Genomic DNA, 15,103 nt, shown 5'->3' with positions numbered 1-15,103 from the left:
CTTCCATTATCCACATCCTCTTAAAAGGGCTATTATTCTGTCTCCTTATCTCCTTATTCCACTCACTTCTTCCAAGACCCACCCTGGACTCTCCTCCGCCTTCCAGCATGGTCACAGTTTACAAATCAGCAATTGCTGCCTCTTTTTTAGTTATTTCCCTGCAGCTCCTCACTTCCCGCTGGAAATACTATGGATTGCTTGGGAGAATAGTTTGGGATGGTTAAGAGGGAGAGCTAGCTCTGATTGGAAAGCAAATAGCGCTGTCTGAACAGGGATGTAAGTGAATGGGATGTTTGAGTAGGATCTGCAAATGGAAGAGTTTGATGGGTGGTGTGCTTGGGAGAGATGATTGATTGGCATACACGCTACTTACTTTAAGGGACAGTGTCTGGAGTTAGGGGAGAAGGAAGGGATGATAAAACATGGGTTTCTATGAACTGTTTTCCTCAGATGGATTTCACAGAGGTGAGGACAAAAATGCAAAGCATGAAGGAAAATTCCATTCTCAGTACATCGCAGTCAGCACTCTCTCTATCCCAAATGCTTTTCCAAACAGAATGTAGAGTGTAAAGAGAACAACACAAACTTTCCTGACAAAGGGTGATTAATCAAAAATGTTAACTCTGATTGAACTGATGAGTAGTACCTACATTTTCTATTTTTGTTTCAGATTTCCATGATCTGCAACATATTACTTTAGTTTTGTAGAAGAATGTTCTTTGGCTAACACATACTCACATTTACAACCTCAATAATGGTCAGAATGTCTCCTTTTTGCAGTGGGAGTTCATCTTTCTTTGAGGATTTATAATCACATTTAGCTATGCATTGCGTCCCACGATCCCAGCCTTTCTGCAGAAATAAAGAAGGAATTTTAAATAACAGAATTACAAGACTGTATTAAATGAGAAAGCAATCATTCTGATTGCATTGCTGAGAAGCAGATAACCTCTGGAAATACCACATTTCAAAGCGTGCCATCGTGAGCAGGGACATCTGTGAACCTGAACCCAGTAAGAAAGGGAGTCTCACTCTTGCAACATTGGGTTAGGGAGTAAATCTGTCCATACGCCTAACTGCTAGAGGAACTCGGCAGATTAGACAGCATTAGAGGGAAAAATAAATTGTCAACGTTTCAGTTCAGAACTCTTCATCAAGAATAATGTGTGAAAAGGAAAAAGTGTGTATCATGGTTAATGTGATTTATGGTGTGAAAAATAAAAAATTGGAAAAAAAAAGAATAATAGTGTAGAGGAGAGATAGCTTGTGTAATGAGCTCAGGCTGGGAAGAACCCCCACCCCCTCATGCTTTTCCCCATTCCTCTGGTTCCATCCACTCCCATGTGCCCTACTGGATTCTTCTCCCTCTCTTCCCCCCCCCCCCCCCCAACCCTCAGTTCCATCAGCTCAGGTCACCTCATCTCATCGGATTCCAACACTAGCAGCCTTTGTCTCTAAAATCACCCACCCAACACTGTGATCATCTTCCTCGATATGACCTCTTTGTTATCTCATCCTCTTTCTCACTCTCATCTGCCAATCAACTGCCTCTGTTCGGCACCCTTCACCAGTTATCCAACCCCTCCCACCCTGTCTTCATTTCAAAGATTATGTCCCTTCTGTGCCATCAGTCTTGATGAAGGGCTCAGGCCTGAAGTGTTGACCACTGTTTTTTTCCCCCCACTGATGATGTTCGACCTGCTGAATTTCTCCGGCAGAGTGTGCTTGCTCCAGATTCCAGAATCTGCAGTCTCTCGTGTGTCTCCTGCTTCCATTTGTTGTTCAGCACTAAATACCAACACTTTGGGATCTGTCACGATAGATATTGGAGCTACATAGCCCAGAAACTCTCAGTAGTGAGATAAACACAAGGATTGGGTGATCCTCCTGGAATAAACTGGAAGAGCCATCTTGTAAATCGTCGTCTTTAGCCACCATGGTATTCTTCATTCTTCATTGCCCACAGAACCCTCTAGCCACACCAACAGCCCAAAGGTGTTCAATACGGTAAAAAAAAATTGGTAGCAGATTAGATGTCACTTTAAGTGGTCATTGGCATCAGTTCAGGGTCCTTTAAATAACAATCACTTATTTTCACCTTCAGTCACTGATTGATTTTTTAATACTTGGAAAACTAAAGGTATCAAATGTCTTCAAGATCTTTTTGCAGACAGAGTGTTTTTAGCAACTTCACCTCTCTGTCACACACACATGGCTTACCTGCATCACTCTTACTTCATTACTTTCAGATTCGACACTTTATTTCAAAGACTTTCCAAAACTTCTCTCAGTTACCTACCAAACAACCGTGAGAAGATTGAATAGCAGCTAATCCAGGAGTGAGTGAGACAATTTCATAAATTTATAGCTCCATTCGGTCAATTAAAAGTTATTCAATTTGCAAAATAAAGACCGAATGGGAGCAAGAATTGGAAATGGAAACTGAGCAGAAACTGTGGGAAGAGTGTATTGAGAGAATTCTTTCTCCCACCTCCTGTGCTTGCTTGGGACTCATTCAGTTAAGGTGCTGCACAGGGTTCACTTTACAAAATCCAGACTGTCAGCCATTTATGCTGAAATAGAGGACAAATGCAATTGGTATAATGGCTCCCCTTGGTACCTAAGTCACATGTGCTCCAAAATACAGGGGTTCTGGAGTGGAGTCATAAGCACGTTATTCAAAATATTTAAAGTTAGTTTGCAACCCTGCCTGTTGACTGCAATATTTGGCATCTTCAACAACTCCCGAAATTCCCTGCAAAAAGACATGATGGCATTTACATCCCTATTAGGCAAGCGTCTTATCTTGTCACACTGGGAGTCTAACAAGAGTCCTTCTATTGCACAATGGATTAAGGATATCATTTTCCTTATTAAACTGGAGAAAATCAAATACACATTAAAAAGGTCCACCGGAAAATGTTCCTACAAATGGCAACTCTTTATTCGTTTTTTTTTCTTCAAGTTACGAGTGCTTACAGTGTAAAAGACTAACTGTGAGATGGTTGTACCAGTATGATAGGTAGTATACCAATGATACTGTCAGCAAAGGTGGTCGGGGGTAGAGTGTCCGGACATCTATCTGAGGGTTTATGTGAACGTTTGTGTATATGTGTGTTGATTTTGCTGTTAAAGTTTGCTCCTATTTGGGGTGGAAGGGCTGGCGTAGTGATTACACCTGTTACAGCACAGCAATCGGGACTGGGGTTTGAATCCCGCACTCTCTGTAAGGATTTTCACCCTGTGTCTGCGTGGATTTTTCCTGGGGGCTCCAGTTTCCTCCCACTGTTCAAAATATACACAGGGATCACATTACCAAATCTAGACTGTCAATCATGATGTGTTTAGTCCTTTTTTTTTCAAGGATATATTGGTCGGCACAACATTGAGGGCCTGTACTGTACTGTAGTGTTCTATGCATCAGGGATGTAGGTTAATTGCGTGTAATTGGTGGCACAATCTTGTGGGCTGAAAGTGTCTTTAACTGTGCTGTATGTCTAAATAAAATGTATAATGTGTACAAAGTTGTTTTTGAAGCTCAATAAATATAATTTGAAAAAAATGCCTGACCGACCAATGGCACTGGTTATATCATCATCCACAAATGGCTGCATAGACCTGCTGGAAATGAGGCATGAAGAATGGTGAGAGTGGCAGTTGGGAAGGGTGGGGGGGGGGAAGAAGAGTGGGTGGGGGTGGGAAAGAGGTAGTGGGGCAATGGAGCTGAGGGAAAAGCTGGATAGTCGTGCATGGAGGGGCAATGTGGAGAAGGAAGTTGTGTGTTTGGTAGGTGAGGTAAACCCACCAACATTTCTCTGATGGTTAATTGGAGATAATTTAAAGAAATTATTGCCCAAGCGTGCACCAAAAAGCAGAGAGACAATCCATACTTTACCAAACCTTTCACATGAACACACTTCAATATTTTCAAATGATTTTGCTCAGTTCCCACTGAGTCAGTTTTCAGAGGATATTGAAGAATACATAAAGCCATCTCACCATAGACATCTCAAGACCCCTGTCTCCTCATGGATCAGCTCAACGCACTGAAGAATGATTTACCTGAGGGAGAAAAGGCAAATACAATGTTGGTATACATACAGTGATGTATAGCTTTGATGAATTACTTTTTGAATGTATCTGTTATTTTAAGGCTGTGTTGCGGTTTCTAACTTGTGAAATTGTTTAATTCTGTGAATTATTGCATAATTGTTCCAGTTGAGAGTCAGCCGTCTCAATAAACATCCAAGTTTCTCTGAGTTGGAAGGGAGCACAGGAACCACAGCCCCAGGGCATTGGGACCACAGGACTCATGACCACAGGGAATGGGGAGGAGAGCATAGGACCCACAGCCCTAGGAAAAGGTGAGCATAGGACCCACGGCTCCAATCAGGAAGCATGGCCCAGTGAACAGGAGGGATCACAGGAACCACGGCTTAGTGATCAGGAAGGGAGCACGAGAACCACGGCCCCGGGGATTTGGGAGCATGGGAACCACGGCCCCGGGGAGTTGGGAGTGCGGGAACCACAACCCCAGAGAGTTGGGAATGTGGGAGCCATGGCTCCATAACCATTTGGCACGTGGAGGGAAAGCTAAGCAGTCAACGTGCAAACTCCACATGTTCAGAATCGAGCACATGCCACTGAGGCAGTGGGGCAGCAGCATTACCCGCTGCCTCTGTGCGCCCTCAACGCACAGGACACGCCTTAATGAGATGAGTTCCCAAAGATGAGAATGAACCTTGCTGAAGCTCATTGGGAATAGAGCCAGGGGTAGAAGGGACAGCAATTCATAGAAGAGAATGAGAAAATCCTCCAGGAACAGATAGAATCCGAGGGAAAGTCTGTTCACATTTCAGTATCTTACAACTCAGGAATATCAGCTGTAAAGTGTAACTTTTAAGGTTGAGTTTCCCACTACATTAACAAACAGTATCAACTATAGCTCAGCTTTCAACACCATCATTCCCTCAATGCTAGTCATATCCTAGGCTTCTGAATCAGCCTCTGCAACCAGATCCTTGACTTCTTCATCAGAAGACCTCACTCATTACGAATTGGAAACAACGTCTCCTCATCACTGATGATCAACACAGGTGCACCTCAAGGACACGTGCTTAGCTCACTGCTCTATGCGGTCTACACCCATGACTGCAGCCAGGCACAATTTTAATGCCGTCTACAAATTTGTCGATGACACCACAGTCGTTGGTAAAATCACAATCGGCAATGAGGAAGGTTACAGGAGGGAGATCGATCAGCTCTTGAGTGGTGTGTTGCTGGAACCTTGCACTCCACATTAGTAAACTAAGGAACTGATTGTGGACCTCAGGAGGGGGAATATCAGGAGAACACAATCAGTAGCTTCTTCCCTTCTGCCATCAGATTTCTGAATGGACAATGAGCCACAGACACTACCTCACTTTATCTTAGTTTTTCCACTATTTATTTTTTAAAATGTAATTTATAGCTACATTTGCACCATGAAGACGCTGCTGCAAAACAACAGATCTCATGATATGTTCATGACAATAAATTCTGATTCTGAATTGTATCTTAATTCTCCCCTGCAACATTTTATGCAATGCTTCAGATTCAGTTGAGAGCCAACTGCACCAATTAGTAGATGTGGTTTCCTGCACTGGTCCAAATTTAAGTGAATTGTATAGTACTCTCCAGCACATTACAAGAAGAAACTATTATGCACCAGAGAAATAGGAAAGAAAATTGATGGTCTCAGTACATTATACAGGATTGTCATCACCACGGCTGTCTAGTACGGAATCCTTGCATTAAAGACACTGTGAGCCAGGCTGTCTGGATCACTGCAGTTGAGGACACCAGAGAACACCCATTTCTTTCTTTGAGTAGTACCATGAAACCCTTAACATCCACAAGATTCTGACGAAGGGTGCTCCAATTAAATGCACAGAGTGTTCAATTAGATTACGAATCAATCAATTATTGACCTGCCATTGTGAAGGTCTGAAACATGTAGCTGGTAAACACATTTACCATGATTCTAAGGACGGCTGATTGTATTCATTCTAGTTTGAACTCTGCGATCTTGCAGCCCGCCTTTTCCCCCTCACATTAAAGTGAACTACGTTGGAAAGGATGAATTTCACAGCCGGAGACAGTGCAAAGGGCACCTACAGATTGTCTAATAAACACATTAGTTCAATAAAATAGATCTCAGAAAGTTGAACACGCCACGCATGATTAATCTCTGCCTATATACAGTAACGTGCCGTAGAATGCACATATAATTTGTGAAAAGTCTCATTGCAATGACCACATGAATCCAGAGCTACTTGTGTGAGTATTTGCACTAAACAGAACATAGAACACTATAGCACAGTAGAAGCCATTTGGCTCTCAATGTTGTGCTGACCTACATATTTGTTTTTTAAAATTACTAAACCCTCACTACACCCTAACCCTCTATTTTACTTCCTTCCACATGCCTGTCTAAGAGTCTCTTAAATTCCCCTAATGATTCAGCCGCCACCACCATCCCTGGCAAGGGATTCCAGGCATCCACAACTCTGTGTAAAAAAACCTGTCTCCCTAAACTTCCCTCCCATCACTGTGTGCATATGTCCTCTAGTGTTTGCTATTCCTGACCTGGGAGAAAGGCGCTGGCTGTTCGCCCCATCTATGCCTCTCATAATTTATTAAGTCTCCTCTCATTCTTCTATACTGCAAAGAGAAAAGTCTCAGCCCTTGTAACTTTGCTTTATAAGACTTATTTTCCAATCCAGGCAACAACCTGGTAAATCTCCTCTGCACCCTCTCTATAGCTTCCACATCCTTCCTATAAGGTGGTGACTAGAACTGAACGTAATACTCACCAGAGATTTGTAGAGTTGTAACAGGACCTCTCGACTCCTGAATTCAATTTTCCTATTAATGAAGCCTAACATCACATAGGTCCTCTTAATGATCCTATCAACCTGAGCAGCAACCTTGAGGGTTGTATGGATTTGAACCCCTAGGTCCCTCTGTTCATTCATACACTGAAGTAACCGAGCATTAAACCTGTACTTAGTTTTTTGGTTTGTTCTTCCAAAATCCATCACCTCACACTTATCCAGATTGAACACCACCTGCCACTTTTCCGCCCAACTCTGCATCCTGTCTATATTCTTTTGTAACCTACGACAACCTTCATATCATCTGCAAACTTACTGACCTGACCTTCCACTTCTTCATCTCGGTCATTTATAACGATCACAAAGAGAAGGGTTCCAGAACACAACCCTGCAGAACTCCCTGGCAGATGTCTGACACCACCTTCTTGATAAATCTCTCTCAATGTGGTTGTTCTTAGACAGAGATGCAGACAACACAAACAATGGTGGCGAAGGGCCTCCTGATCAGGGTCTCTGTCCCCTAATGCTTCCATTGCTGCACTCACTATCTTCCCATTCCATTTGCCCCAGTCCTGCTTCTTCTGGCAGCTTGACCTGCTTGAAAAACATAGAAAAGAGAAAATAAAACAGTACAAGAACAGGCCCTTCATCCCTCAATGTTTGCGTTGACCATGATGACAATTTGAACTGCACAACTGCCTGCACATGGTTGATAGCCCTCCATTCCCTGTTTGTTTACCTGTCTAAATACCTCCTAAGAGTAGCTATGTATCTGCCTCCACCATTGCCCTTTACTGCAGGTTACAAGCACTTGTGTAAAATAAAATTAGCCTAATGAATCTCCTTTAAACTTACCCCCTCTCACCTTAAAACTATTCCCTCTCTGCCCATGGAAAAAGACTCTATCTCCCCTGTCTAGGCTTCTCATAATTTTACTTACAAATCACCCTTCAGCCTCCAACACAGGGAAAACCATCCAAGTTTGTCCAACCTCTCCCTAATACTAATACTCTCGAATCTAGGCAATATACCATTTAACCTCTTCCACACCCTGTCCAAAGACTGCACATCATTCCTGTAATGCTGCAAGCAGAACTGCACACACACTCCAAATGTGGTCTCACTGAAGTTTCAGACAACTACAAAATGACTTCCCACATTTAACAGCCTGACTGAGGTAGACATGTGTGCCAATATGCTTTCTTTACCAACCTATCAACTGGTATGGCCACTTTTGGGGAGCTGTGGACTTAGACACCAAGGTTCCACTGATGATACATCAACCCTCCTCTGGGTCCTGCCATTTACAGTGCTACCTAATTTGTTGCCAAGCTTGAGCTTTGCTAAAAAAAATGTACACTCGCAAATTGTGACCAAAATTTGAGACAAGCAAGTACCTACTATAACATGACACCAAGTGCACAACATGGCCCCATTTAGGGCTCATTGGGTGTGTCCTCTCAACCAGTGCATGAAACAGTATTAAGTAGAACAAGACCTTTAAAAAAATTGATACAAGAAGAATTGATAGCTTTTATTCAGGAGCAAGGAATTGATAGGATTAAAGAATGAATAATCACTACAAAATCTTTTTTATTGAATTAGCATGTCACTAAATTTGCCGATCAATTGGTTCCCAAGCAAGTTCTTTCCACTTAAATCTGAGGCATAAAGTTGTGAGCCTTTCCTGAGGACCATAGAATGCTGACGTTGAGATTGTGGAATTAATGTTTCCCCACCTATGACCAGCTCAAACTGCATGATCCCCCCTATCCCAACTCACCCCCTTAGCAGTTCAACCGGACAATGGGCTAAGGTATAGCGTGTTGGACACCACTTTCGGTAAAATAAGTGAGGGGGAAGGTTAAAAAAAAAACAAGAAGCTGGTGAGGACAAAAGCTGAGGAAGCAAAGATGTTCATGGGTTTGTGGCTTAGCAAAATCAGAGTAGTGAAGACTCAGTTTCCACATTACTGACACGTTTAAAGGCTGCAAAAAAAAATTGAGGCTGCGCCGTCAGCCACCAACACTCCTGTGTCTGTCAGAATGTTAAGAGTTCATGTTCCATTCCAAAAAATTGTGCAGAAAAATCTAGGTTGATGATTCAGTGAAGAAAGGGGTTTATCAAAGTAGGAGCTTCTGCCTTTTGGATGACACTTTCAACCAAGGCCTCATTTGCCCTTATCGTTTCACTGAGCTCCTTTGCTCTGTCCACTTCAGTGACAGGAATCTCCCAGGGGCCAATTCTGTGTTCTACTCTCACGTTTGTCCAAGGCCTCATGCATTGTCAAACCAAGGCCACCCATAAATTGGAAGAGCCACACCTAATTTTCTGCCTGGGAACTCTCCAACTGGATGGCATTAATATTGACTTCTCCAGTTTCTGCTAGACCACTTGTGATAGTACAGATTTTTTCACCAATGTGTATATGTACATAAGTACAGATGGTAGTGTAGGATGACTGTGATTGGCTGAGAGTGTAGCCACACCTACTGGCAGGTCTTAAAGGATTGCTCCTAGCCAGACCAGGTCATTCTGGACTGGTCGACCTACTTGTGATATGCTCCAGTCTTTTAGTTAATAAAAGCCTTGGTTTGGATCAACAAGTCTTTAGTTCTTTCGACACGCACTACACCACTCCCCGTTCTCCCTCTCTTCCCCATCCCTCTGTCTTTTTTCCTCCAGCTCTCCACCCCCTTCCCTCTCCATTCACAGAGCCATCCTTCTCCTCTCCCCTGTTTCTTACAATTCATCCATCTATGATTTCCTGCCTGTGGGACAGAGCTCCTCCCCTTTCCCCTTCCCCCCCCCCACCACTTTGTTCATACCTTGATGAAGGGTTCAAGTCCAAAACATTGGTGATTTATCTTTGCTATATAAAGCATTGTCTCCAGCGTTGTCTCCGCTCCATCCTCAACATCCATTGGAGCGCTTACACCCCTAACGTCGAAGTACTCGAGATGGCAGAGGTCGACAGCATCGAGTCCACGCTGCTGAAGATCCAGCTGCGCTGGATGGGTCACGTCTCCAGAATGGAGGACCATCGCCTTCCCAAGATCGTGTTATATGGCGAGCTCTCCACTGGCCACCGTGACAGAGGTGCACCAAAGAAAAGGTACAAGGACTGCCTAAAGAAATCTCTTGGTGCCTGCCACATTGACCACCGCCAGTGGGCTGATAACGCCTCAAACCGTGCATCTTGGCGCCTCACAGTTTGGCGGGCAGCAACCTCCTTTGAAGAAGACCGCAGAGCCCACCTCACTGACAAAAGGCAAAGGAGGAAAAACCCAACACCCAACCCCAACCAACCAATTTTCCCTTGCAACCGCTGCAATCGTGTCTGCCTGTCCCGCATCGGACTTGTCAGCCACAAACGAGCCTGCAGCTGACGTGGACTTTTTACCCCCTCCATAAATCTTCGTCTGCGAAGCCAAGCCAAAGATAAAGTGCATTGTTTGACCTGCTGATTTTCTCCACCATTGTGTTTTTACTTTAATCACAGTGTCTGCAGACTTTTGTGTTTTATTCCTCCTTTGCCCTTTCAGGCAAATTCTTTCAATGAGCAAGATTGTTAGTCTGAGTGACTTGACAAATATCCTTTATTCAAAAAAATAATGCAATCAAATAGTTATTATATTCCTTGCACTACAATCATGGCTACACTTAAGAAGCCCCTCCTTGGTTGTGTGCTTTTTTAAATTTAAAAAAAAAATTTTCACACTGTGAACCATACTGACCAAAATACGTACAGACATTTTTTCTCTTGAATATATACAGTGTCATTTTCTCCCTTTTTTCCCCCCTCCGTTCCCTCCCTCCCTCACCCCCCTTCCCATTTATTTAAAGTTCAATCTATATGATACATTAAACCCGTTAAACAATGTCGTCACTTAATAAAAATAAACAAAAAATTTGTGTCTTCTACTTTTACATACTGAGCCAGTTCATTTCGTTATCTTCTCCTTCAGTCATTTTAGGTGGTGGAAGTCCACGGTAGGATTTCTCTATTTTATTTCATGTATGCTTCCCATATTTGTTCAAATATTGTAATGTTATTTCTTAAATTATATGTTATTTTTTCTAATGGAATACATTTATTCATTTCTATATACCATTGTTGTATTCTCAAGTTGTCTACTAATTTCCAGGTTGACATTATACATTTTTTTGCTACAGCTAAGGCTATCATAATAAAAAAATTTTGTGCTCCATCTAAATCAAGTCCAAATTCTTTATTTCTTATATTACTTAGGAGGAAGATCTCTGGGTTTTTTGGTATATTGCTTTTTGTGATTTTATTTAATATCTGGTTTAGATCTTCCCAAAATTTTTTCATTTTCTCACATGTCCAAATTGCATGTATTGTTGTTCCCGTTTCCTTTTTACAGCGAAAACATCTGTCTGATACTGTTGGGTCCCATTTATTTAACTTTTGAGGTGTGATGTATAGCCTGTGTAACCAATTATATTGTATCATGCGTAACCTCGTGTTTATTGTATTTCTCATAGTTCCGGAGCATAGCTTTTCCCATGTTTCATTCTTTATCTTTATGTTTAGATCTTGTTCCCATTTTTGTTTAGGTTTACAGCTTGTTTCCTCATTCTCCTTTTCTTGCAGTTTGATGTACATGTTTGCTATAAATTTTTAAATTATCATTGTGTCTGTAATCACATATTCAAAATTGCTTCCTTCTGGTAACCTCAGACTGTTTCCCAATTTGTCCTTCAAGTAGGTTTTCAGTTGGTAGTGTGCAAACATTGTATCATGAGTTATATTATATTTATCCTTCATTTGTTCAAAGGATAATAATTTATTTCCCGAAAAACAATTTTCTATTCTTTTGATCCCTTTTCTCTCCCATTCTCTGAAGGAAAGGTTATCTATTGTAAAAGGGATTAGCTGGTTTTGCGTCAATATTAGTTTTGGTAGTTGGTAATTTGTTTTATTCCTTTCTACATGAATCTTCTTCCAAATGTTGAGCAGATGGTGCAATACTGGTGAATTCCTATGTTGCACCAATTTATCATCCCACTTGTATAGTATATGTTCAGATATCTTCTCCCTTATTTTATCTAGTTCTAATCTGGTCCAATCTGGTTTTACCCTTGTTTGATAAAAATCTGATAGGTCTTAATTGTGCTGCTCTCTAATAATTCTTAAAGTTTGGTAGTTGTAAACCTCCTTGTTTGTACCATTCTGTTAATTTATCTAGTGCTATCCTTGGTTTCCCCCCTTTCCATAATAATTTCCTTATTATTTTCTTTAGCTCCTTGAAGAATTTCTCTGTTAGGTGGATTGACAATGATTGAAATAGGTATTGTATTCTTGGGAAGATGTTCATTTTAATACAGTTTATCCTTCCTATCGGTGTTAGTGGTAAGTCTTTCCACTGCTCTAAGTCGTCTTGTAATTTTTTCATTAATGGCTGATAATTTAATTTGTATAGATGGCCTAGATTATGGGGGATCCTGTCAAAGAACATTAAAAAGATCTTTGGGGAATCCTGTCAAAGAACATTTAAAAAATCTTGTATAGATCCAGGTCTCAGGACAGAGAGAACTTTTCAACTCTGAGAATTGGAACAGTTATTCAAACAGGACTGAAGTTGAAATGCTTCCACAAGTCTGGAAGTAGTAATTGAGAAAAGATTCTAAGCGTGGGTGGGTGCAGGAAGATAAAATAGCAATGTTAATTGTTTCCTCTACTTGCTGACTAATGAGGCTCTCATTCTTCCTGCATTCTGAGAAAATGACAGGCTTGTACATGGGAAAATCTACACCACCCAGCAGGAACGTGGCTCCAAATGGTGATGTTGTCTCCCTTCCAAAGGCTAGACACACACAAAGTTTGTAGTTGAAACTTCATAGCGACAAAATTACCATCAGCAGCACATGTTCAAATATTTAGCTCACAATGCCGAAATATCACACTGATCACAGATCATAGAACAGAGGCATCTACAGCACAGATCAAGCCCTTCGGCACACAGAGTTGAGCCAACCTAACAACCTAATCTAACAACTGCTTAAAATATCCCAACTGCATAATCTTCTATTTTACTCAGTTCCATGCACGCAATAGCCTCTTAAACTATCCTTTTGTATCCGCCTCTAACACTGTTGCGAGCAGTGCATTTCATGCACCCACTTCTGAATACAGCCTAAATTGAAAACGGTTAAAAGACACTGAGTTTCAACACAAAAAATTTCGAAGACTGAAATTTAAATTTGAATCATCTCTTCAGAATTGTGCCGAAACTATAATGATTTAGGATCTGCCACATTTGCACCTTGTGGGGTTAAGTTTAGAGTTAAGTAAGAAATGTTCTATTATTAATAGTTATTAATAAAAATTATTGTTATTGTCAATAGTGAATTTCTTTTGCTGTGGTCTATGTTGTAACACCACCTCAGCTCCCCCAATGACCAATACATCTCTGGTTTTCCCTTCCTGAAGTCAACAATCAGTTCCTTGGTTTAAGTGTCGTTGAGTGCAAGATTGTTGTTGGTGCACCAATCGGCCAATTTTTCAATGTCCCTCCTGTAAGCTGACTCGTCGCCCCTTTTTGTACCGTGATTGGGTCAGTAAATTTGAGGATTGTGTTATTGTCGTACCAAGCCACACAATCATAGGTGTAAAGCGAGTAGACCATTCAACATGATTGTGGCTGATCTGCCCCAGGTCTCCACTGCTCTTCTGTGCTTTTGATTCCCAGTCTTTCAAAAACATACTTGCATCCTTTTTTAAAGGCCCCCAATGATGCAGTTTCCACAGCCTTCTGGCATGGAGAATTCCCAAGATTCACAGCACTGCAGAAGAAATTCCTATCCACCTGAGTTTTAAATGACTGCCCCCAATACTGGAACAATCTCCCCTTGTTCGAAGTTTCCCACTAAAGAAACAATTGCCCTGACTCATTCAGGCATACCAGATTCTACCAAACCAAATCACTTTCAAAAGTCAGACTCTATAATCAGGTAAAATACCAATTCTTTATACAACTGTAGAAATCTCAAATGCAGGAAATATCGAAACTTGAGTTGATTTCACAAAGCATATCACTCCAATTTTCCCTCTCTTAGTTATATTATTTGTATCGTTTCCTTCATTCAAAATTCAATTTATTGTCATGTAATAAAAACTGTCATATTACACAGAATTACCTTTGTCTGCTGTAAGGCAGACAGATTTGCCATCAGCAGAAATTCCCCGAAGTGCTTCTTAAAGCCAGAGAGAGAGAGAAGCAAAAGAGACTTCCCCCCCCCCCCCCCCAGAGTCACCAAGTCCAGTCCAAACCATTAGGAACCTGAACTCCAGATTCATTAGGAACCCTTCAACATCCTCAGCACTCTTGTGCATTCCAGATTCGATACCTGGTACCCCTTGAACCAGTTTCGAGCCAGTCCCCAGCCCAGCAGTCTGCAGCCTGGCACGAGCCCCTCGACCACAGTCTCCAGCAGCCCGCGGCCTCCGTGAGTTCTTTGCCTTGAGTCACCAGCCGCAGAACCCTTCGTTGGTCTGCCACTGTGGACACCATCCCATGGCCCAGTTCCTCTGCTTCTCCTTCAGACAGGGAAGCGGTCTCCCCATTTTCTGGTGCCCTGCGCCAGTCCCCTGCTTCTCTGGAGTATGGAACCCTTTGTGGCTGCTGACGATCAGAGGAGCTGCCATCTTGGGCACAGACCCTGTGGTCACTGGATTTTAAAGCCTGTACGGAACCATTCAAAGCCTGTATGGAGATACAGCAGACTGACTGGGCAGTTGTATCTCTGCTCCCTGTTCCCCACGGGTCTACACCAGCAACAGCCCCGCTGTTACAGCAGCATCCCAATATTTTTTTTTCATTTGGACGTTGTTGAAATTAACACGTACCTGTCACACACGGTTAATTATTCTATTTATTTATTAGCAGCAGATTATTTTTTATCCTTATCCATCTACTTTCCTATGAGACTTTTACAAATCCTGACCTGCTAATTCCAACTCACCACAAATCGAAATTGCCAATCTATGGAGTAGTGTCTTGTTCACACACTAGTGGTTTCAAAGCAGAAAATCCTGTTAATCAGGTGTATAAAGAAATGACATTACAGAGAGGTCAATGGTGGATGGCATCAAATCACTGAAGATGACAATTTAAGAATAACTCAGGACAAACTCATTTGAGAAAGTGAAAAGTTAGTTGAAAATAAGAAATCTTGTTCAGAGAGTGCAGAGGTAAGACAAT

The 15,103-nt window shown here is 41.9% G+C and overlaps 1 protein-coding gene across 2 annotated transcripts in view; it reads right to left on the bottom strand.

The window, feature by feature from the left end:
• Nucleotides 1-15,103, bottom strand: part of matk (megakaryocyte-associated tyrosine kinase) — a 61,022-nt gene that overhangs the window by 34,909 nt on the left and 11,010 nt on the right. For both annotated transcript variants that reach the window (XR_011354610.1, XM_069928890.1), the window contains exons 2-3: nucleotides 4,000-4,062; nucleotides 739-852 (exon numbers count right to left, since the gene is read on the bottom strand). Coding sequence is in view for 1 of the 2 variants with exons in the window: in XM_069928890.1 (XP_069784991.1) it covers nucleotides 739-852; nucleotides 4,000-4,008 (123 nt within the window). In the remaining variant the exon portion in view is untranslated. The remainder of the gene's footprint in view (nucleotides 1-738; nucleotides 853-3,999; nucleotides 4,063-15,103) is intronic.

The sequence above is a fragment of the Narcine bancroftii genome, chromosome 3 (genome assembly GCF_036971445.1).
Source record: "Narcine bancroftii isolate sNarBan1 chromosome 3, sNarBan1.hap1, whole genome shotgun sequence".
Lineage (NCBI taxonomy): Eukaryota > Metazoa > Chordata > Chondrichthyes > Torpediniformes > Narcinidae > Narcine > Narcine bancroftii.
The sequence above is the reverse complement of the archived record's forward strand: the minus strand, read 5'-3'. Positions and strand labels throughout refer to the sequence as shown.